The sequence below is a fragment of the Thunnus thynnus genome, chromosome 1 (assembly GCF_963924715.1).
Source record: "Thunnus thynnus chromosome 1, fThuThy2.1, whole genome shotgun sequence".
Classification (NCBI taxonomy): Eukaryota; Metazoa; Chordata; class Actinopteri; order Scombriformes; family Scombridae; genus Thunnus; species Thunnus thynnus.
The window spans coordinates 19,127,078-19,150,169 of record NC_089517.1 but is presented as its reverse complement, the minus strand read 5'-3'; the positions used below and the strand labels follow the sequence as shown (position 1 = coordinate 19,150,169).

Below are 23,092 nucleotides of genomic sequence, written 5' to 3'. Positions count from 1 at the left end.
TCTGCCGAGTCCATTCTGCTACATGCCACAAAATCTGACGCACTGGTCATTTAAATACCATCCAGTTTATAATCCATTAAGAACCCATTTGGAATATGCCAGGACTACTTGAGCTCATTCTGATAAGGCTGTGGGGCTTTGTCAGACAAAAAAGGTTGGGAACTGCTCTACTACTATATTTCTAACTGTAGCAGCTATAAAACATGCTGGGTATTTGTTGGGCAGTGGCAGAAAGTACATTTGGATTCCCCCCTTGTGTTGATGCTCTGAAAAAGGGCCACTGTATGTAAATAAATCTCTGAGGCTGCAGGTAAATTTCAAGCGTGGCAGCCATGAATCTGATCTGTGCTGACAGAGCAGGCTTGTCTACCCAAACAGACAGACGGATAGATAAAGAAATAGACAGATAGACAGGAGCTCAACTCTCTGTGCTGAGACGGTCTCAGGCCCGGTCACATTACCTAAGCCTGAATGGAGTTTGTCTCTCAACTGCTCAGCTGAGTCCTCACCCTGTCACTCCGCTCTACTGGGATCTATCCTTGTCTGAGTCTATGCTGGGAGAAATCTGTCAACATGTGTAACACACTGCAGGAACAAAACTAAAGTCTGTACCATGTGGGAGTTAGCTATCAGTGCCAATACATCTCAACCTGCGCAGAGAAAGAGAGTGGGTGATACGGAGGAATGGGAGAGAGGCATTAAAGGAAAAAACTGTTGAATTGTCAGACATTTCTTAAAATAATCTAGTTATTCTTTAGAGCTCATTCAGAGAAAAAAGTCCCATTAACTACCCCAAATCCCATAATCCTAATCTCACTGAAAAACCTTTGAGATTTTAAAATAAATGATATTCTTATATGTGTTTAAGGTTCTGAGAGGCTGAGCATAATTCTGTAACATCACATTAATCCATCTTGATGTATTTATGTGCATTTATGTTTATTTATGTACAGTATTGTGAAGCACAACAGCTGCTGTACAGTTACTAATTTTCCGAAAGTGTTCTGAAAGGGAAACTTCAGTAATGAAAATTCAGAAATGTCAAAATCCAGGGCTGTTTTTATCCTGTCATAAACCAGCATCAGCAATATTGATGACTCCAATGTGCACTGTATGGATAATGAATATTCAGCAATTTGGTGAAAAGACCTTTTCATCAGAAGGGAGTGAGTGATTGAGTGATGGTCTGACCCTTTCAACAGCCTGAAATCTCAGCGCTTTTTCTAAAACTTCTGCCTGGTTCAGTGTATTAGTTAGTGCTGAGTGGCTTCTATAAAATGCCCCAGCAAGGCAGAACAAATACCAATACATCTAATCAATATTTATATGATAATGGTGTCCAGCCATGCAATACGCTCACCTGTTGTGCACAGCCTTTTCAGATACCTGACTGAGAGGATGAAAGCGGGCACCAGCGGACTGCATCTGAACAGTATTATGACTTCAAAATCTGCTGATAAACAAAAACACCATCTCCAAGAGACTCTGAGAGGAAGGGTTAGCAGAAATGAGAATGTCAAATCACACAGAGTACAAACAAAAACATGTTCTCCATATTTGCTCTTTAATAGATTCATGACTGATGACTCCCCTTGGGGGAACATCCTCGCTGTCTAAGTAAAATTGTTCTTGTAATTATTTATTTGTTTGAGTAAAGGGGGTGGGGGTTAAAGGATGTAAGTGAGGAAATAGTACTGCTTGTAGCTAGTTTTTTTCTTTTTCATTCAAGGTTAATAGAATTTTTTCAAGGACACGGCAAAGCAACAAAAAGAGAAAAAACAGAAAGCCATTGTAAACAAAGCATTGTTAAATTTAGAAGAAGTGGTTGCAGAAAGTGCAAAAGGGGCTCCACCTGAAACGTGTATAATAACTCTCATTATATGCAATATACAATGAGTCATCTAACTATGTTTATGATGTTTTGAACACATTTTTATCACAAGATTTAGATCTACATAATATATGTGTAAGCAAATGTGATTAATGCCACATTAAATTTACCAGATGTAGTAAGTCAGGGCACGACAACATACTGTATTATTTTAAAGGCTCTTAATTATAGACTTCTTTTTGTATTATGCCTCTGATATTTTGTTGAACCCTCATATGAGCTTAGCAATCAGCTCTCATTGAAAAGCTATTGGCTGCTTTTTGTTCATACTCAGACTAGAGCATTGAGCTTCAGTGCTGCTGCCACAGAATGATTTTGATAAATGACTTTATTACTTGTTTGGATGTTGAGGGAAGATGTTTTGCTGCGGCCCAGTATATTGGTTCTTTGTTCTTATAGAATGGTGCCAGCAGACTTCACACAAGGCAGACAGTACGTTATACTAACTAGTGTCATACAGGAGAAGAAGCACCTCCTCGATTTTTCCAGGCCCAAGGAAACTGTCTGTCCCACACTGATGCCTTGGGGTTTCATAGAGTACATTGCCACCTGGATTAGTGGACTACTCTATTTTGGGAATGAGTACTTGCCACCCTCTGGCCACAGGATGGCTTGATGGTTAAGGACACTGTCCCAAACAAGGCTGCAGGTAGAGTGTACATGACAGCCAGTGTCCATCTCACTAAAAACATCCTGGACTCTCAAAATCTCTGACACTTCCCTTTGGCCCCTCTGAATCAGTTACTGTAAACTTCGTGTATATTGGGGGGTTGATCTGATCAACCGACACATCATCAAAATTAAAGATAAAACTAACTAATTTCCAGTTTGTACTGCATACAATTAAAACGAAAAATGCCCAAACAATTCTTTGTTAAAACAAATGTTTAAAATCAGTCATAGATGTTAAAGGAATAGTTTGACATTTTTGACAACATTCTTGGAGTCTTGTCGTCATTGTGAAGTTGCCAGGCAACTAGTGCGAGAAATAGTTCAGCACATAAACCCCCATAAAACCACAATGTGCCATTTTTACACTATTGTATTTGTATGGATTAAACAAACGTGGTATAGTGTGTTAATAAGTGAGCTTTAGAGGACAGGTAGATTTTGTTACCTTTGGATGGTGATTTAAGTCTTTATGCTAAAACATGGTAAATGGCTCATGGCTGTAGCTCAATAATTAGTCGGCAAGAAAGGAATCATATTTTCAAAATGTAAATATTTTTTAATGTGTTCTGTTCAAAAAGTGTAACATGAGAAAAGAAAAGAAAGAAAAAAATAAAATATACTTAAACTACACCATAAGCACACCTAGATAAACAGAGTATTTTTCTTGATACAAAAATGCTTGTGTGATGCACAAGATTGTATGTGGTCTCTTTTCCACTTTTGGCTTATTCCAGATAAAACACTTTAACTTCACCCCAGGGACTGCTCTCTTCTCCAACAAATCTCATGCTAATACAATCAGGCCCCCAGGTAGAGCCCAGCCGGAGTGTAAGCATAGCTGGAATCAGACACAGGGCTTGTCACTGATGACTCAGACGGTCCCTCAAGCCCAACACAATTTGGCGCACAGGACAGCCACCATTGATCTACCTCAGCATATTCGTGCAGAGTGTGCTTGGAATATTAAACACACAATCAGCATGAGCAAGTTTGGGAGTCCTGTATGTCAATTTGCAATTATATCAGGGGCCACACGCTCCTTTGTCATGTATGACCCACGCTGTTGGCAATAAATAAGAGCCAATTAGATGCCCAGCAAGGAAATCTTCATGTTACAAGTGAGAGACATAGCTGTGGTCAACCTCTCTGATGAGGACAATAACAGCAGGAGCAAGTCAGGGAAGAGCTGTAAGTTTTCAACACAACCTGTACTGTGCTGTAGGGTGCTGCTGGGGGAGGGGATTCAATAGGCCAGTTTATATGAATAATTCAGCCAAGATATGGTTGTTCTTAATGTGATTCATGTTCTGTATGCTGAGAGTTCAGTTAATTAAATTTGCATTCCAAAGAGGATTTTTCCCCCTGCTGTCCCGAATCTTTAATGGATGATTTTTAAAGTTGTTGACCCATTTGCCACTATAGGTATGGAGCTCTAATAATCCTGAAGTGTGCGTAGGTTCCTGATATTTGTGCCCGTGTTGTACATGTGCACATATGGCAAAGTGTAAAAAACACAAAAGTCAAGGAAATCTACAACACAATTATAATGAAAGTATATCGGACAAGTCTGAGAGGAAAGCTAAGAACTATAGGTTGCAGCAAATTCAGACATGTCTGTCTATATATTGCATATTTTCACACTATACACGTAAAAAAAAAGGGAAAAAAAAGAAAAAAAAAGAGAAAACCCATTGTTGTGGTTGGCCTGAAAGGTCTTTTTATGAATATTTAACTTAACTGTATGGACGAGTACATTTCTGCACAAATATTAGTTATATTCTTCATGCATTATGCAGTGAACTACCTCCATACATCAAATTCAATTTTACAAATGGTAGTTTTCAATTTCAAGGAAGCAACTTAGTATTTAAAAACACACGAGGGAAAAATAGAAACAATACATCAGGGTCCAGTACTCAAATGTTTAGTTCTCACTGAGCAATAAAGGCATGATTGTCATTTAATAGTTCAAAAATAAAGATACAGGTTTAGAATATGATGATGTTTGGGTGCAAGTGAGAACCTAAAATGAACACAACATTTTATATTTAAATAAAATGCAACAGACCTGTCTCACAGCAGACATTTTAATACATGTAACTAATTCAATCAGTAATGACTGGGTTTGATGCAGGCAGTTCCAGGGCTATTGTACATGCTGGAATAGAGCCATCATTAATGTTATTAAGTACACCTCTGCTGCACAGTGTATAACAAGTCAAAATGTCTGTGAGAAACTCTTTTACATTTAGTGTTTATTGTTTATTGCTGACTGAATGGCAGCTGCCCTGCCCTAACCCTAACCCTGCAAAATGAGGACATTACTAATTTTCGTTAACAAATGATTCCATTATTTTGTGTTGTTTAACTTCTGCTGATGTTTGAACGACAAACAAAAGGCTTTCTTTCACAAGACTCACAGGTTATTGTCACACCAGTCTGATATCATAGAGAAATGTGTTTTACAACTTTTAAACTCAGTGCTATGTAGTGATGCCCTCTAGTTGAACAGTAGATGTCCCAGGAAGCACTGTAGCACCATCTACTGGCTTCAAAATTCATTAAGCATAAGTCAAATTTCTTTCAAGTTTCCATGTGTCATTTGGTCAGCTCTTTAATTCTTTTATTAATGGTTAATGACATTTTCTAATAATAACATACCATCATATAATTTTCTGGAGATTATCACAAAGGTTTATACTTCTTGTAGTGATGAAATCTCAATTATAAATCGCCCCATAGATCATCAGATAATGGACATATTCTCTTTACATTTCTTTGAATATGGGGTCATTTATGAGCTTTCACTGAGCAATTCACACACTGTGGAAAAAGATGTCTGCAGGCCATCATCCGGCCAGTCTAGCATCTTTGGGACTATATGAAGGAGGTTCACCTCAGGAATTTACCTGTACATGACTCTGTTCATTGTTTCCTCTATCCAGGTAAGGCGATCAGTCTCTGCAACAAGAAGTAATTTGAGAGCATTGTACTCCTACCATGATGCTTGAAGGTAAAGCTGGTGCAAGACGGATGCTGAGTCTTGCTTCCATTTGACAGAGCACTTTGTGTCACAACTGAGGAGTTAATTTTCAGTTCATCAGTCATTTGCCTTTTAGCAAACTTATCCTCAGGTTTTGTCTCCCTCAGGCCAACGATAATTGCCGCAGTTTTATCATACGCTGAATTTACTGTTGTCCTTCTGGCAAGAAATTCTGTAGTTTGGTCGCTGCTGACCTTAGGCCTGGGTCTACTCACTGACCGGTATCCTTTATAGAGCTTACCTAATTAACCTTCATTTATTATTTCTTAATTATGGAGCCTGTGGTGCTTCTTTAATCATTGAAAACTTTGATCATTAAAGCTTTCAACAGATCTATGAGATCAGAGTTTTGGCTATCAAATTGGGGGCATATCTGTTTTGTTCATGTCCAGTCGACTGAAAGACACTCGAGTTAAAAGGATGTTTTACTCAAGGGAATTCAGATGCACAATTAGTCAGTTTTAGGTGTCACAGCAAAAGTTTGATCACTTATTGTCAGGTTAGAATTATTCCTTAATGTGCAAAAAATATATATTAATAAAAAAAAAAGTTAAGCTGGCTGAACTATGATCGAAAGTTTACTCTTGGCTTTGGAAACAGCAGCTGGCAAAAACTCCCCACAAAGTCCACTCAGTAGCTGTACTAGAATACAGTCTTCCTCATCAGATGGAGTTGGAAATGCAAGTGTTCAAATGTCCATTTTCTCTGAGCACTTTATGACTTCTTGTCCAAGTTGACTTTAAAGTTGATAGTGTCAGCAGATGTTTCCAAGGTCATTATTCTCAAAAATAAATGTATCAAGTCTCACAAATTTGGCTAAACACTTTCTGAGGCCACATTATAACTATCCAGACACCACAGTAACACAGCAGTTAGTTGCCGATCATAGGACAAACCTTCCCACATGAATTAATAAAGTGTTAACTGTTGAATCATCTTTATAATTAATTGTGTTTTATATGTGCAAATGGACAATAAAAAGTTATACTTTTAGCAACAGTTCAGTGAATAAATCTGAATAATTTAATGTTTTTTTAAGTAAACATGTTACCAATTTACTGAGCAACACATTTTAAGGTCTTATGTACATTGCTATTATTGTAAAGGTGCCTAATGTGCCAAAATATATTTTGCATTCAACATCTTTCTACTTAATACTTGAGGTCCAAACAAGGTTCAAACAACATCATTAGATCACTGAGTCCCACATTAAAGAGAAACAAAGCAAACCGTTGCCGTGCAATGATAACTTCACACCAGCTCTGACTGAAACTGTGCTGCTTTTCTTCGAGTGCAAAGATAGCCTCTGCTGACACACTGGGCTTAATTAACTTGGAGAGGAGTGTTTACTGTCAAACAACCGGCTTCATTTTGCTTTTGATGAATGATTGATGCCCCTCAGGGGTGAAGCGGCAAATGAGTGCAGGCATAGAAAAAGTCTAACACTCCCTTGACTAACGAGGAAAATTATGAGATAAACATGATGAGACAAACATCTTTGAAAGTGATGGGACTGTGTGTCAATAAGAATAACCTGCAAAGAGTAATCCCTTAATATCACTCAGTGATTAGATAATATGCACATTTAAAAAAAGACACTATAAAAAGGATTATCATGTTGTTCTTGTAGTTATTAACTTTCACTCTGATGTGTTTGTCAGATCACAAACAGCATCAGTTACTATCAGTTTAAGGGTTTAAAGAAATTTGAGCATTTCTAAAATCTAAAACAGACCATGTGACCCCACAAGGGCTCACATGGTAAATCTGAGGGGTCGCAAGATGATTAAAAGGGAGGGGAAATAACAAAAAACATATTTCTGCCACACATGTATAAATGTGTGTGACAAAATTTCAAATACAATCTTCATCAGCAAATGAATAACCTGGCTTTTTCCTGATGTTTATTTTTTATTGAGCAAAACTTCATTGTTTTAACTATTTGGGCCTTCAAAATTATCCAAACAAAACAATCTGGGAGAGTAACACCACGCTTTAGTTGAACAACTCTCAACTTGTGAACATTATGTAACCTTTGACAAGGAGTCAGAAATAGGCATTGCTGAGTTAAAAGGGTCACGAGCCAAAAAAATTGGGACCCGCTAATCAAATACAAGGAAGACGTCTGTAGTATTTTGTTCATTGTTTATGTCCCATCAGAGCCCAGCTTGTACTAAATACACTGCTATTTTATCACCAAACTGAATGTTAATACAAAGTGTCAGACACTCTGGCTGTGCAGGCCAAAACATGTCACAAGTGGAACTGCTCCGGCTTACAGTTTAGACATTTTATGATTAACTATGTAGATTCAGTATTACCTTTGCCCTAAAGTCACTCACAGGTGATATAAAAGTTAATAGTTTTCAGGAAACAGGCTTTCTCGAACTATTGTAGTATGTTTGTGTCTAATCTAGATATGTTAGTCATATTAATGCATGTTATAAGTGCTCTTATCTTACACAGCGTAACCTGAGGCACAATCGAGGAGGCGTTACCAGTCTGGTCTCAGCCTGTAGTCATTTACTGGCAGATGGAGGAAGTGACTCATCTCAGCAAGTTAATGTGAACAATAACATGGGTGTTGTATTCTCAATAATCACAATCCATGGAACTACTTATGAAACTGTCCCCCCCACCTCCCCCCACCCCTCACACCTTGTATTTGACTGTGAAATAGCCTGAAACACTACCAAACGAGGTCTTGAAATGAAGTACAGACAGCATCAGATTATGGTCTCGCCATCCTCCACGAACATATAGACTGAAATATCTGTAAAATCCTGCCCTGAAGAAGAGGAAATAGGTTGACATTTTGGCCTAATGGTGGTGCTACAGAAAAGGTCAAGGGGTCACCATAAACATTATTCATCCTCTGAGGCTCATGAATATCCACAGTGAGTGTTATGGAAATTATACCATTAGTTTCTAAAAGGTCATCTGGGCACCAAAGTCATTAAGAATCCTCTGGGGATTATTAATATCTCTGCCAATTTCATGCTAATGTGGCCCATAGTTGTCAAGATGCCAGCACCTCTCCACCACTAGAGGACAAAAACAGGAAGGAGATGTGTTATCAACCTGTAAGTCAATGTAGAAAGATTTGAATGTGTGTGTTGTGTAGTAGGTTAAAAACAGTTCTCCTCACTGGCTCATGCACCTTTGGGGAATCGGGGTGGAAGACTGTTTGAGTCCCTTGTCAACAACCATTGATCCTCCTCCTGTGGCAGTCTTGAGTAAAAACACTGAATCCCCACCAGTACCTGAGACGATGCCTTGCAGCTGACCCTGTGCTCAGATGTCACTGTAGAGAAGGGCAACCAAATTGAGTCTCCCTGAGAAGATCAGTATAGTTTCAATGGTAAATTTACAGTCAACCTTGTTCTTTTGTGACAAGTATATTTCTTTCTCATCCAACTGTAGGGAATATGACAAAGTGCCTCATTATGACAGTAACACAGTAAAAGCAGTTAGCTCAAAAAGCAACTAAAAGCAAGAATCACCTGGGTTTGAACTCCATGAAGACTTTCTGTGTGGAGTTTGTATGCATGTTCTCATGTTCACAGGACAAACCTTCCCACATTAATTCATAAAATGTTGAATCAGCTTTACAGTTGACTGGCTTTTAAAAGGGTAGGTCTGCTTGCTCATATTTGTAGATGGACAAATAAAAAGTTATACTTTTAACAAGAGCCCATGAAAAAGAACAATTTAAAGTTGTTTTTTTTTTTGTTTTGTTTTTTTAAATGTTTGGGTTTTTTTTTATGGTTTTCTCATCCAACTGTAAGAAATGTGACAGAAAAAGTGTCTACAACAAAGGCACACACAAATCAGGAGCCGTACAGTAGCCTGTATCATAGAAATACTGAGGTAATGAGTCAAAGTCCCCCCAGTACAACCCCAACCCACCTAAGACACCAAAGAGAATGTCTCTTAAATGTTTATTTTTCATATACCGTTCATTTAGTCTGTAGATTTTATTCAACTACATGAAAGTCTAAAGCCCTCTCCTGTGATGAAATTCTGGTAAGAAAATACTGAACCCACTAATTATTCACTGGCCTAAAAGATGCCAAATTTAAATATACTGAGTCTAAAAATACTCAAATCAGATTTTAAAATACATGTGTTTTAAAATAGACAGTGGTGAAAAGTCACTTTTCACATTTACTCAAGTACTGTACTTATGTACACTTTTGAGGTACATGTACTTAAAGTGTTTGTCAGGTTGGTTGCAGATTTGATGGGAAAAAAAAAAAAAAAAAAAAAAAAAACCCCATCCCTGAAAAAGAGCAGGTAGCTAAGGAAGTGGCGCAGGGGTAGGTAGCCAGAGTGCAGGAAGCCAAGGAGGTCATGCTCAGGAAGGTGGCCAGGACACTGGGAGCCAGGGAAATGGCGCTCAGGTGGGAAGTCTGAGGCCGGACAGAGGCAGAGCCATAAAGTTCAGGGGGATGGCCTGGGGGCAAGACAGGTGAAGTCGCTCAGGAGGGCGATCGGATGTGAAGAGCTTCTCTGGTGGTTGGGCTACAGGCGGACTCAGGAGGCGATGTCACTGGGGATGATGCTGCGGACTCTGGAAAGGGGGACTGGTGCAGCTCACAGATGGGAGTTGCTGCGGCGGCCCAGCAGGGACGGGGAGTTGCTGCACACCAGCAGGGACAGGAGGTTGGGTCTTTGTGACGCTGGGGAGCAAAGACTCTGAGGCACTGGGGCAGACAAGCCAGGTGCCAAGGTGACCCAAGAAACAGTGTTGTCATCTGCGTTGACGACCGGACCTCTGGTTGGTGCTCCAAGGGCCTCCCAGAGCCAGGCGGGTGCCCAGGTAGGGGTTTTGGGCTGGAGCTGGCTCAGGACTGGCAGGCTGCAGGTTTGTAAATCCAAGCCTAACTGACTGGGGAGCAGGCTGGTGGTAGGCAGTCCGGGGTGGAGGCTGAGGACTTGCAGACCAGTGGCTAGCATGCTGCAGGTTAGCAGTTTCCTTGCTAGCAGTGTTGGATGCCTGATAGCAAAAGTACTCAAAAAGAGTCATCTGAGCAGGAATGTTGGGCGTGGAAGAAACAGGATTCTGGTGGCTGGCAAGCTTGGAGGCCCGTCTGGCTGATCAAGGTCCCCCCAGTGCCAGACGGGTTCCTTGGAAACAGTTTGTCTCTGCTGGGTCCATTACTGGTTGGATCATTCTGTCAGGTTGGGGAAGCAGGAGTGGACCCAAACACGGAGGCCGGAATGCAGATTTGATGAAAAAAAAATCTCCTTTAATCATGGATGGTCATTAACAGGCAAACAGAGCTGAACAGAACTAGCAGACGAAACAAAATGAATGATCCAACAAAGACTCAACTCAAAACCAGACCTTAAATACAGACTAAACTAATCAGGGAATGGGGAACAGTTGACGAGACACAAGGGCAGGCTGGGAGTGATTGGCTGAGGAAACACAGGAAGCAGGGCGGGGCTGACGAGACTGATACAGGGCAGGTGTGGGGAAGACACAGAACAGGGCTAACGAGGGTGAAGAAGGGCAGGTGAGGAGGAGTACATGAACACACACAAGGGAAACACAGTAACAAAACCCAGAAAACACAATACTCTAAATACAACCCACACCAACCTGTCCAAGAACCATCATGAACCTAAACTAAAGTATATAACACACCAGGCTAAACAACAAAAGGCAGTCCAAACCCAACACCCAAATATAACAAGAAAACCCATATGAACCGAAGGACTAAACAGAAGTGCAAACCAGGAGACCCCAAAGAACACAAGAACATAAAAAACCAAAAAACACACAAAGTCCAGGCAGGGTGTGACAGTATTTCCATTTGATGTTACTTTATACTTCCACTCTACTACATTTTAGAGGGAACTTGTACTTTCTACTCCTCTACATTGATTTGACAGCTTTAGTTACTTTTCAGATGAAGATTTGACACAATGGATAACATAACAAGCTTTTAAAATACAACACATTGTTGATTGTATGTATTCATATACCATTACTGCATGTTACTAACTTGACTTCTCCCTTGGAGTTCTTTGTGCTTTCTCATCCGCAGGAAACCCCAGGGACTGGGCTCTGGCCCTTGGCCATGGGGATGTCCTTCTCCTGCTGTTGCTGCTGTTTGTTGTTGCTAGTCATGTATCAATTGTTGTTGTTGTTGTTGTTGCTGTTGTTGTTCTGCTTCTCCATGTCTCCCCCCCTTTCTTTCTCTCTCAACCCAACCAGTCAAAGCAGATGGCCGCCCACCTAGAGCCAGGTTCTGCTTGAGGTTTCTTCCCGTTAAGGGGAGTTTTTCCTTACCGCTGTCGCCAAGTGCTTGCTCATGGGGCAGTTGTTGGATAAATTAAAGAGTACAGTCTAAACCTGCTCTATGTGAAAAGTGCCCCGAGATGACTTTTGTTGTGATTTGGCGCTATATAAATAAAATTGAATTGAATTGAATTGAAGATGAAACCAGTGGTTTCCAACCTTTTTGGTTTTTTACATCTTACAAAAAGCAGTGTGTAGTCAGGGTCACATTTCAGATGTCTATGAGTCTTTAACAGCTCCACCAAATAGTGATTTTTTCCCTCTAAACTTCTCACATGGTTTCATTTCAATAAATGTTCAAATGATACAATATTTCACCAAAAATCAAAGTCCAAAACTGAAAACAGATTTGTGTATCAGAACTTTGTTTTTTTTTCTTTCCTCTCCCATTAATCATCTCACTACTCCTCAGATTTATCTGGTGACTCTTTAGAGGGGCCTGGCCCCTAGTTTGGGAACCACTGGACTGAACTAGCTAAGTGTATATAAAGTACTTGACACTAGCGCCACCTCCAGCAGCTACAACAGTAACTTACTGCTTACACACTGATGCTTCAGTATTAATAATCTAATGATGTCATATATAATAATGTATCAGTGAGATGGATGAAACAAGTACTTTTACTTTAGTACTTTAAGTACATTTTGCTGCTAATACTTATGTACTTTTACTGAATGTCCCCCTGCACTCAAATTTATGTTTTTCTTCTTGTTCCCACTGTTGAATATTTCAACTTCGGTGTGAAACTAGAAGCCTGTTTTCACATTCATCTACTGAAGGGAGGAAGTTTGTCTCATCGAAAAGCCAGTTTAAAGGGGTTGGCCTACGTATATGATTTGTGACATCACAACTAGTGTGATGTGAAAACTTGATACCCTCAGTGGACAAACACTGAGAATGGACTTTTCAGTGAGGTAGGAGATATCTTGTGTCTAGGAGTTAAACTTCATAGATATTTTGAATTTTAATGAGGGAGAAGTAGATGCCATTTTAAATATTTTTAGTGTGGTAATTATACATTTTGTGTTGAAAAACCATATCAGACACACAGTATTGTTCCAAGTGGAGTATTTTTTATATATCTGGAGGGTCTCTTTAAGTAGGATTTTTCATGCAGGACTTTTACATGTAATCCAGTGTTTTACATTGCTATATTGGTACATTTACTTAAGTAAAGGATCTGAATGTGTTTCCCACCACTGCTGGCAGGTTGCTGAAACTCCCACATTCCCAGAAAAGATACTAAATATAACAGCATGACCTCAGTGTACTCAGTGGCAGGCCGTGATCACATGTTTAAAAAAAAACAAAAACAAATTAAGTATATAAACACAGCTTAATGTTATAGTCATTAATCCTCGATTTGCCCCAAAATATCTATGTAATATACGATATTTTACATGTCTCTATGTTGAAACTAGGCCAGATTGCGAAATGTTCGTGCTTTTGTTCGTGACGTCAGCAGGGTGGGATGATGACGTGTGAGACAGCCCCCACACAAAAAGCGGCTTCCACATGACGTAGTTAGCCAGTCAGCAGTCTTTCTTCTGTGTAGCCGGTAGCTACCGCTGAGCCGTCGTGTTTCTTCTATTTTAACAATATAACTAAACCTTTTCTGGTTTTAACACGACTATTTTTGCTCTATTTTCTCTCCTTTGTTATTTTTTATATCTTAGTCGACAAGACAACTATTACGCTGACGTCCTTTTTGTAAAGGTAAGCGGTTTCGTTTTTTTTTCTTCGCCCGGCTAACGTTGGCTAACGTTGGCTAACGTCAGCTAACTGACCCGAAGTTCGTCTTAGATTTATTATTTTTTTAATCAAAAACTGTACGTGTTCATCTGTATTTACAACTTTGTCATCATCTGCCCTAGTTGGGCGTAGAAAAGTTGGGCCGAAGTATCTTTTTTCTCTTCAGTCGAAACTGGGTCAGCATTCAGCAGTTGTTTACAGCTTGTTAGCTTCAGGCTCACCGGCGGCCTACAGAACAAGATGTCGCTCGCCGTGTTTGGACATCCGGTGTCTGAACAAAGACCTCATAAAAATCAGCTGATGGGGGTCTACTCCTTGTTTAACGATAAAGATTTCTTTATATCTGAATTCATAGCGATTTCGCCGGATTATATAAATAAGTATACATTACACATTGGTTGTCCTTGTGTTTTTAGCTATTTTGGCAAATCTTTAAAATCAGGACATGGATAAGGAACAAATACTCACGAATAAAGTGGGGTTTTTCCCCCACATTTTATTTATTTCTAAATGATCTGAGATTTGATTAGTATAAAACTGGCCTATCGTTACATTTGGTGAATGTAAGCCAGCTCTTGAGTGAAATCTATTTCCTGGAGCGCTGCCCTCCGTAATTGAGGTTAGCTTTGTAGGTTCAGGTTATACAATGTACGATTTGGTAACTAAGGGGTAATGTGAGGTTATGGTTAGGAGTCACAGAAAACCACCGATTGGGTTCACATAACAGAAAGCACAAATCGATTGAGAAATTACGTCTAATCATATTAGACGTTACACCGGTATCACAGTGTGCTAAGTTAGCACCACCTAGCACAGATTCAGTAGTACGGACACGTGTAGGCGCTCATGCGGTTAAAGGATATGTTCACAATTTTGAAGTCTGTCTTAAAACAACAGTCAGGTGTCCACATGATCACTGAAACAGGGTTTCCTCGCTGTAATCATTCCTCCCGTTCATACTGGCTATTAAAAGGTCCCCTTCAAATGCGTTTTCAATATAAGTATTGGGGGCCAAAATCCACAGTGTGTCCATACAGTCATTTTGTACAAAAAATGCACTTAAAAGTTTATATGAAGCTTCAGCAGTCTGAGTTGGTCATATCAAGTGGATATCTGCCACATTTACGGTCTTTTTAGCATCACATTTCCTCTTTGTGTTTCCCTGTTGAGCTGCGTTGGAAGAACAGTAACAAAAAGAGGGACTTTGGCACTAAAAAGACTAAAGTTGAAAAATATCTACTTGATTTGACTAATTTAGGCGGCTGAAGTTTCATACTAGCTTCAGATAAACCTTTTTGCCCCCCATCACTTACATTGTAAGTGCATTATAAAGGGATCTTCTAATGGCCAGTTTGAACAGGAGGAATAATTACAGCAAGAAAAACCTATTTCTGTGTTTATTTGGGCAACTGACAATCTTGGAAAAAATAACAATTTGGCAGAATCCATTTAACAGACAACAAAATGAGTACTTCTTTCATACATTTTGTTTCCATTTAATCATAATGTTTCTAAATAGCCTCTTTGTGTGTGTGTGTGTGTTTGCATTTTGCAGCCATTAGCAACCAGCTAATTTGTTACTAATGTTATAAATCTGTCTCTATTCCAGGTCGCTTTTTCCTGCCCCACTCCCAGATCATTATTCTTTTCAAGTATTCTTTGTCAAGCCGCCAAAGTGGAGAGTGTCGTTGCACCAGGGGGTCCTTCTCGTTTCAGGTATGAAACATTTGCCCGTCACACTTGGCCTACTTATACTGAAAAACTCTCCTAAATAGCTCACATACAGGAATTAGCTTTCACATTTCCTCACATTAAATTAAAACATTTTCCTTTCTTTTTTTTTTATCACAGTGTGGGGGGAGGAGGTGGGGGTGCACCTCAGCACTATCCCAAGACTGTCGGCAACAGGTGATTTTTCTTAATTTTCCTTTCACTTTGAAACACCTAGTCACTTATTGCATTAGACATCCATTAAATCTCTGCACTGGCCTTAAGTCACATTCATTCTATTGTCCTTTTGTATCAACACATATGGGGAAAAGAGGTATTCATGATAAATGGCCACTTTAACCTCTGAACAGTGTTTGTGATAGACTAGTATCTCTAGTAACTTCACAACCTTCTACCACTTTGGCAGTGGTTTAGGTTGATTAAGTGTTGCCATTGTCAATATTTTGATACAAGGGTCGGCAGCATGTAAGCAAAAGGGGTATTTTCATCCCACTAATTTTTTCAAATGAATTAAACTAACAATGTCAAACATGCATATCATATAATAAACAGTTGTGTATCTTTGGGTATAAGGCGCAACATATTTGCAATTCCTGGCTGCAATTAACGAACGCCTCACAAACAGTCACCTAACAGCATACCTTACTGCTCAAAGATGCATGTAACACAATATTACACGTATGCAGCATTTAAGCTGCTAATAATCCATTATAACCAAAGAGCTGATTACCATGGAGTCTACAATAAGTCTTGTGATTTTTAAAACTGCATTTGTTCAAAACAAGCAACTAAAATTAGTTTTCTAATCAAATCAGATTTTAGTGGCATTTCTGTGACATGTATCATGGACTTGTTAACTCAACCACCATAAAAAATTTTCTGTTATAACATTGGCTGTGTTTTTGTCAATTGCAGCGAGTTCCTGGGGAAACCCCCAGGTTCTAGCGTTCAGAGATGGGTACCTTCTCGAAGCACTAGACGAGATGCCAACTCCTCCAATGAGAAAGGGCAAAATGACGCAACCTTCAGGAAAGTGAGAGGGTAAGTGTCTATTTAAATCCATATTTACTTCAGTCACTCATCTTCAAATCGTTGCACAGTATTTCTCAGACTAAAAGATAGAACCTGAGTATCCAGATGATTTATCTATGGTAGATTAATGTTGATGTTGGTATATTGTCTTTGAAGTATGAAGTGTCTTAGCCTCTTGTCCTTCCTCTTCTTCCTCAGCATACTTAATAAGCTGACTCCCGAGAAGTTTGACAAACTGTGCCTGGAGCTCCTCAATGTGGGTGTAGATTCGAAACTTGTCTTAAAAGGAACCATCTTATTGGTAAGCATTCTCTTAAATTCTACTCATGCATTATTCATGTATCATGTTCAAATAGACACTCAATTTATTTTCTATTTCTTTCTCTTTAGATTGTTGACAAAGCCCTTGAAGAGCCCAAGTACAGTCAGTTGTACGCCCAACTATGTCTACGCTTGGCAGAGGATGCACCAAATTTTGAAGAACCAGCAACAGAAAATCAAGCAACACAAAAGCAGAATACAGTAAGTTATTTTAAAATGGGATTTGTGCTGAAATAAGACGCCACTTTGCTATTGACTATCTGGTATTTTCTGCCTTCCTGTTCTAATGAATTCTCCTGTTTTTACAGACCTTCAGACGGCTTCTGATTTCTAAGCTTCAAGATGAGTTTGAGAACCGCACCAGAAATGTTGAACGTAAGTGAATTGTATATGGAGCAACTGGTCGGTTTCATAATACATTTCGGTCATGTATTGCATGAATCGTTCCTCATTTTCAATGTTTTGTGTTTTTTGTTTTTCCCCCTGTAGTCTTTGACAAAAATGACGCCCCACTCACCTCTGAGGAGGAGGAGCAGCGTGCTGTTGCAAAGATCAAGATGCTGGGCAACATCAAATTCATTGGGGAACTTGGCAAACTCCACCTTATCCACGAATCTATCCTTCATAAGTGCATCAAAACAGTAAGTAAATCAACAATTAATTAACCTACCAGGGTGGAAGCACCCTGACAGTTAAATTTCCCAAGTAGATTGTATTAAATGTTTCTTATTTCTTTTTAAGCTTTTGGAGAAGAAGAAGAGAGTCCAACTTAAGGATATGGGTGAAGATCTGGAATGCCTCTGTCAGATAATGAAAACAGTGGGACCTAAACTTGACCATGAAAAGGCTAAGGTGAGTGTGAAGGGAAAACATCATAATTATAGTATTGTTTTTAAAATCCTTTTTCGTTTTCTTAAAAACAAATTTCCTCTTCCAGTCTTTGATGGATCAGTACTTTAGCCGCATGCGATCCTTAACAAACAACAAGGAACTGCCTGCAAGGATTCGCTTCTTGCTGCAGAACACAGTGGAGCTGCGAGAGAACAACTGGGTGCCTCGCAAAGCTTATGTTGACAACGGACCAAAGACGATCAACCAGGTTCGTCAGGATGCTGTTAAGGTTAGTAATCTTAAAAACTTTTACAATTGATGAAGTACTTATTGAACTGCTCAATATTTTTATTATACTGGTCTCATGACTGTATCCATGTATTCTGACTCTATTCCAATTCTGCAGGATTTAGGTGTTTTTATTCCACAAAATGATGGAATGAGGACTGACTTGTTCATGGAAAACTCCTTTCTGCCAACAAGGATGATCAAGTTTGACAAGGAAACTCTTGGTGGGCTGGCTGATATGTTTGGACAAATGCCTGGTATGACGGGTTTTTTTTGTTTGTTTTTTTCTCTCTCCCTCTTCTTGATATGAGGTTAGACATTGTATCGTGTCCTTGACATATTAATGGAGATTAAGCTTCTCTTTAAATGTTATAATGTTGCTTGTTTTGCACAGGGAGTGGTATTGGAACAGGTCCAGGAGTTATTCAGGACCATTATTCCCCTACCATGGGACGTCACCGCACTAACCCACTCTTCAATGGCCATATTGGAAACAGCAACGGTTCACATCAGCCTCAGTTTGAGGCAGCAAGCAAGCCTTTCATAAAACCAAATCAGGTACATAGCATATAGTTGTAGTTTGGGATTTTTTTTTTTTTTTTTTTTGGCATGGTGAATGAAAACATTCCTGTTACATCATTACTAACATTCATTCTGTGAAATCTTGTTCAAAGGGGCAGAATTCACCAGTTTTCAACCACAAACAGAATATCTCAATGCAGATGCAGTCTAAGGATATGGCTCCAAGATTCACCAAGAAAGGGAAGCTCAATGCTGATGAGGTACAACCACTTACATCGATAAGCAAATATGTTTTGGATTCTAAAGTTTTATGTTGATAGTAGCTCAGACTCCACAAAATAATTGAAGTTTTCAGGAAATATTTGCTTCTCTCACGACAGTTGAGATGGGAAGATCTATACCTTTCTTGTGTCTGTATGTTAAATATAAAGCTGTAGTCGGTAGACTGTTGGCTTAGCAAAAGACCGAAAACATGGGGATACAGCCAGCCCAGCTCTGTTCAAAGTACATCGCCTCTAAAGCTCATTAACACACATCTTGTTTGTTTAATCTGTACATAAACCGACTTGTAAAAATGACAGGCGGTTGTTTTTACTGAGGGTTATGTGCTTTACTAGCTGTTTCCCTCTATTTTACAGTCTTTATGCTAAGCTGATCTAATTTTCTCCTGACTATAGCTTTATATTTAATCAGCAAGTAGTATCAATCTCCACTAACTTGGCAAGAAAGCCAGGAAGTGCATTTCCCAAAATGTCAAACTACTACTCGAAAGAAAAAAAATCCCCAGCAGTGTTAATAAAATTTATATTAAATACCTTTTTTTTAAATCTAGAACTGTTGCTATCTTCTCCCTTCTAGATCAGTCTGAGGCCTGCACAGTCTTTCATCTTGAATAAAAAACAAGTGCCAAAGCTGCAGCCACAGATGACCATGATTCCTCCAAGTGCCCAAGGTTCCCCACTAGGACAGGTAACATTTTTACATTGAAATGAAATATATGGACTTGATATGGTAGTTGCAAGTTCCAGGGAACATGCACTCATTTGGATGCTTTTGTTTAGTCTCCACAGCTCGGCCTGAAAACCAACCCTCCACCAATTCAGGAAAAACCTGCCAAGTCCAATAAAAAAGCTCCTCCTACAAAGGAAGAGTTGCGCAAGATGACAGTAAGTTCCTCACGCTTTGCACTTCCGCCACGCACAATATAACGTACACCTAGCATAATACTGAATATTTGACTAATCCTTGTCTTCAGGAAACGTTGGCGGCAGACTACCTGAACAGCAAGAACATCGATGAGGCAGTGGCTGCTGTGAGGGAGATGAAGGCTCCAAAACACTTTTTGTCTGAGATGATGAGCAAGATCGTGGTCTATTCCCTTGATCGTTCAGATGAGGATAAAGAACATACAAGCACCCTGATCCATGCACTCTGCACTGAGGGCCTTGTTACTGGTGAAAACCTGCTGCAGGTCAGTAGTGTAACCGTGCACTGTTTTAAAGTTAATATACAGAAAGAATATACAGTGCATTGCCAGATAAAATGTTGTATGGTATTATTGACTTGTATTTGGAAGAAGCGATCATATTTAGGGTTGTCTGCATTCCTCTTGGCTTGAAAGTCTGCTATATTCCTGCCTCACTGGTTTTCTTTGCTTAACAGGCCTTTCTGAGTGTTCTGGACCAGTGTCCCAAGATAGAGGAAGAAATCCCCCTGGTGAAATCCTACCTGGCACAGTTTGCAGCACGGGCTATCATCACTGACCTGGTCAGCATTGCAGATTTGGCCCATCACCTTGAGAACGGCGCCCATTTCCCACTGTTCCTGCTCTGCCTGCAGCAGATGGTCAAACTGAAGGATCGCGAGTGGCTGTCTGATCTGTTCCAGCTGAGCAAGGTCAACATGCAGAAGATGCTACCTGGTATGTCTGAACCCACTCTGTACACATAATTATACCTGATGTCATTAGATGTGTACAGTCAAGGCCCTTGATTGATTTAGTTTTCAAAGTGTCCATGTCCTTTGCTACTACTGACTGGGTTTTCTTTTTTACTTCTGTAGAAATTGACCAAAACAAGGACAGGATGCTGGAGATCCTGGAGGGCAAAGGTCTCAGCTTTTTGTTCCCACTGATGAAACTGGAGAAGGAGCTTCTGAAGCAGATCAAAGTAGATCCCTCTCCACAGTCCATCTACAAGTGGATCAAGGACAACATCTCTCCAAAACTCCATACAGACAAAGGCTTTGTCAACATCCTCATGACCAGGTACAGCAGTGGAACAGTGTTTCTGGTTAAACCCATTCATCTGTCATTGCCTTGTTGGTTAATCTTTTCCCAAACCAGACAGTATATTTTACAGTATTATGATTTCCTCTTTTCTTTTCTTCCAGCTTCTTGCAGTACATCGCATATGAGATCAACCCTGGCGATGATGAAGAGCAGCTTGCAGCACCCAGCAAGGAACAGCTGGACGAGGAGAAAAACCTGCTGCTGTCTTTCAAGCCGGTAATGCAGAAGTTTCTGCATGATCACATTGACCTGCAAGTCAGCGCTCTGTATGCCCTGCAGGTCCACTGCGATACCAAGCAGTTCCCCAAAGGTACGTGCACACACTTGTAGGTCAGACTAGCAGCAAAGTTTATTTTGTGTAGAAAAGTTAGAAAACTCTGGTACAGAAGCTTTCAGAGGTTTAATGTTGCTCTTTTCTTCCAGGCATGTTGCTGCGCTACTTTGTCCACTTTTATGACATGGAAATTATTGAAGAAGAAGCCTTCCTTTCATGGAAAGAAGATGTCACCCAAGAGTATCCGGGAAAAGGAAAAGCATTATTTCAGGTATGTCTATGTATGTTTTGTTTTAATTGTGGCAATGAGTAGCTCTGCTCCTGGTATGAACATTTGAAGCTTATGTCTGTATTTTTCCACTTGTTGTTTCACAATAAATGGCTTATCCTAATGGAGATACTGTGTTTTTTTGTTTGTTTGTTTGTTTTGTTTATTTGTTTGTGTTTTGTTTTTTTTTACTGTGCAGGTGAACCAGTGGCTGACCTGGCTGGAGACCGCAGAGGAGGAGGAGTCAGAGGAGGAAGATTACTGAGGAACAGGCCAAAGCCATGTGTTGTCAGGATGCAACGAATGATATATTTTCTACTTTGTAATTTTTGTCTCCTTGTGCTCTTTCTTGTTTTGAGCCCCACTTCCTCCCCCTCTCTTGTCAACATATTCCCCCGACCGCTGTTACAATTCATTCCACTATGAAATCTTTTACCATATTTAGCCAGCATCACCATCTTATTTTATTTATGCTTTTCTTTCTAGTTTTTGATTGAATCTGATGTCCTACTGCAGATGTTTTATACATTTCAATCTACTTGGGTTAAAGTTGTCGATGACAGTTGGTAGTATTTTTGCTGGAAAATGCACCAGCACCACACCTGACCCATTTTATCACCTTTTTACATCTGGTAGGAGTCACTAAGTGCTGCCATAACTATTACCTTAAAAGCTGTTTACAAAAGAGAAAAGGCTCTAACATACTGCAAAGAGACTTGTCTCATTGTTTTATCTGAATTTGTTAATCAGTTTTTAGATGCACTTTGCTCAACATCATGAGTCGTTGCAATAGTAAGATACACTTTTCCTTGATTTGTTAAAACAATCCTAAGTTGCAGTTGATGGCTGCTATAATTATAATGGTTTCTTGTGCTTGAAAACAGACCATTCTGTCTGAAAATCCTTCATCTGGATTTGACGACACCTGTAACGGTAATGGCCTGTTTTTATTTGCACAGTATGATTTCAGTTTCCCACATTTAGTTTAATGAATCAAGAGCGTTTTTTTGTGTATGGAACTTTTGTGCTGTGGAATGAATATGTGTGGCCTTTTTTTAATTTATCAGTTCATATGGATATACCTCTTATGTATCTCGGACTATACTTGAATGTCTCAGTTTTAACACATTGAGACAGCCAAAGCTTAGTTTCCTGTGCTACAGTTCACCATGTGGAAATTGGTCGTATTTCAGCCATATTTGTCAAGTTTTTAAATTGTCTTTTTATCTTCGTGAAATTACAGAGAATGTACTGTATGTGTACACCTACGCGTTCTTTTGGAGTGTCACTGTAATGTAAGTGCTAGAAGTTGAGTGTACAGCTACAGATCAACCTTGAATAAAGTTAAACAGTTCATTTCATGGGGTTCAATTCGTCTTTTTTTTTTTCTCTCTCTCTCTATGTTTGTAGGTTCTACTACCTTGAACACTTTAATTTATGACAATTGACATGAATTCAGTATGCCACTTGAAGTTTTATTTACCAAAGTGGTTTCAGAAACCGGTTGGTCTCTGGAAATTGTGTGTGGGTGAGGGGTTATCTGCTCTCCAGTGGTGTAACCTCCTAAAAAGCTGCACATTTCTGAAGTTGGCTGGCATGAAATGATGAGCTCATTGACTTACACTGTAGACGTTTGTGGTTATTTTGAGTAAAGACAACAGACTGCTTGGTTGTTATGAGGTGCAGAACCGTAAAAGTCTGGGACATTTGGAACAGAAATCACTGCCAACCAGCATGTGTCAGCATGTACAGAGGAGCAATAAAACTTGGTGTGTATGTTCAGGAGACGGCACAGGATGTCTCCAGTGTGTTTAATCACTCAAAGGCATCTTGAGTTATGAGTCCATGTGTGATAGGTCATGCCCG

General features: G+C 39.6%; 1 protein-coding gene across 1 annotated transcript; it reads left to right on the top strand.

The window, feature by feature from the left end:
• Window positions 1-15,278: 15,278 nt before the first annotated feature.
• On the top strand, window positions 15,279-22,587 carry eif4g2a (eukaryotic translation initiation factor 4, gamma 2a). The gene is made up of 19 exons (XM_067588697.1): window positions 15,279-15,385; window positions 16,316-16,441; window positions 16,631-16,733; window positions 16,823-16,954; window positions 17,062-17,128; window positions 17,243-17,394; window positions 17,495-17,605; window positions 17,691-17,873; window positions 17,991-18,129; window positions 18,267-18,430; window positions 18,547-18,654; window positions 19,253-19,363; window positions 19,456-19,560; window positions 19,650-19,865; window positions 20,057-20,315; window positions 20,456-20,660; window positions 20,786-20,994; window positions 21,108-21,229; window positions 21,426-22,587. Exons 6-19 carry the CDS (start codon window positions 17,311-17,313, stop codon window positions 21,489-21,491), a joined length of 2,082 nt encoding a protein of 693 aa, XP_067444798.1. The 5' UTR covers window positions 15,279-15,385; window positions 16,316-16,441; window positions 16,631-16,733; window positions 16,823-16,954; window positions 17,062-17,128; window positions 17,243-17,310; the 3' UTR covers window positions 21,492-22,587.
• The last annotated feature ends 505 nt before the right edge of the window (window positions 22,588-23,092 follow it).

What these genes read in the sequence shown, in the direction of transcription:
- eif4g2a (XM_067588697.1), top strand. Translation starts at nt 17,311, where the DNA reads ATGCTGGGCAACATCAAATTCATTGGGGAACTTGGCAAACTCCACCTT. An exon ending in CATGCAGAAGATGCTACCTG is followed by an intron (nt 20,316 to 20,455) that starts GTATGTCTGAAC and finishes TTACTTCTGTAG; the next exon opens with AAATTGACCAAAACAAGGAC. An exon ending in TACCAAGCAGTTCCCCAAAG is followed by an intron (nt 20,995 to 21,107) that starts GTACGTGCACAC and finishes CTTTTCTTCCAG; the next exon opens with GCATGTTGCTGCGCTACTTT.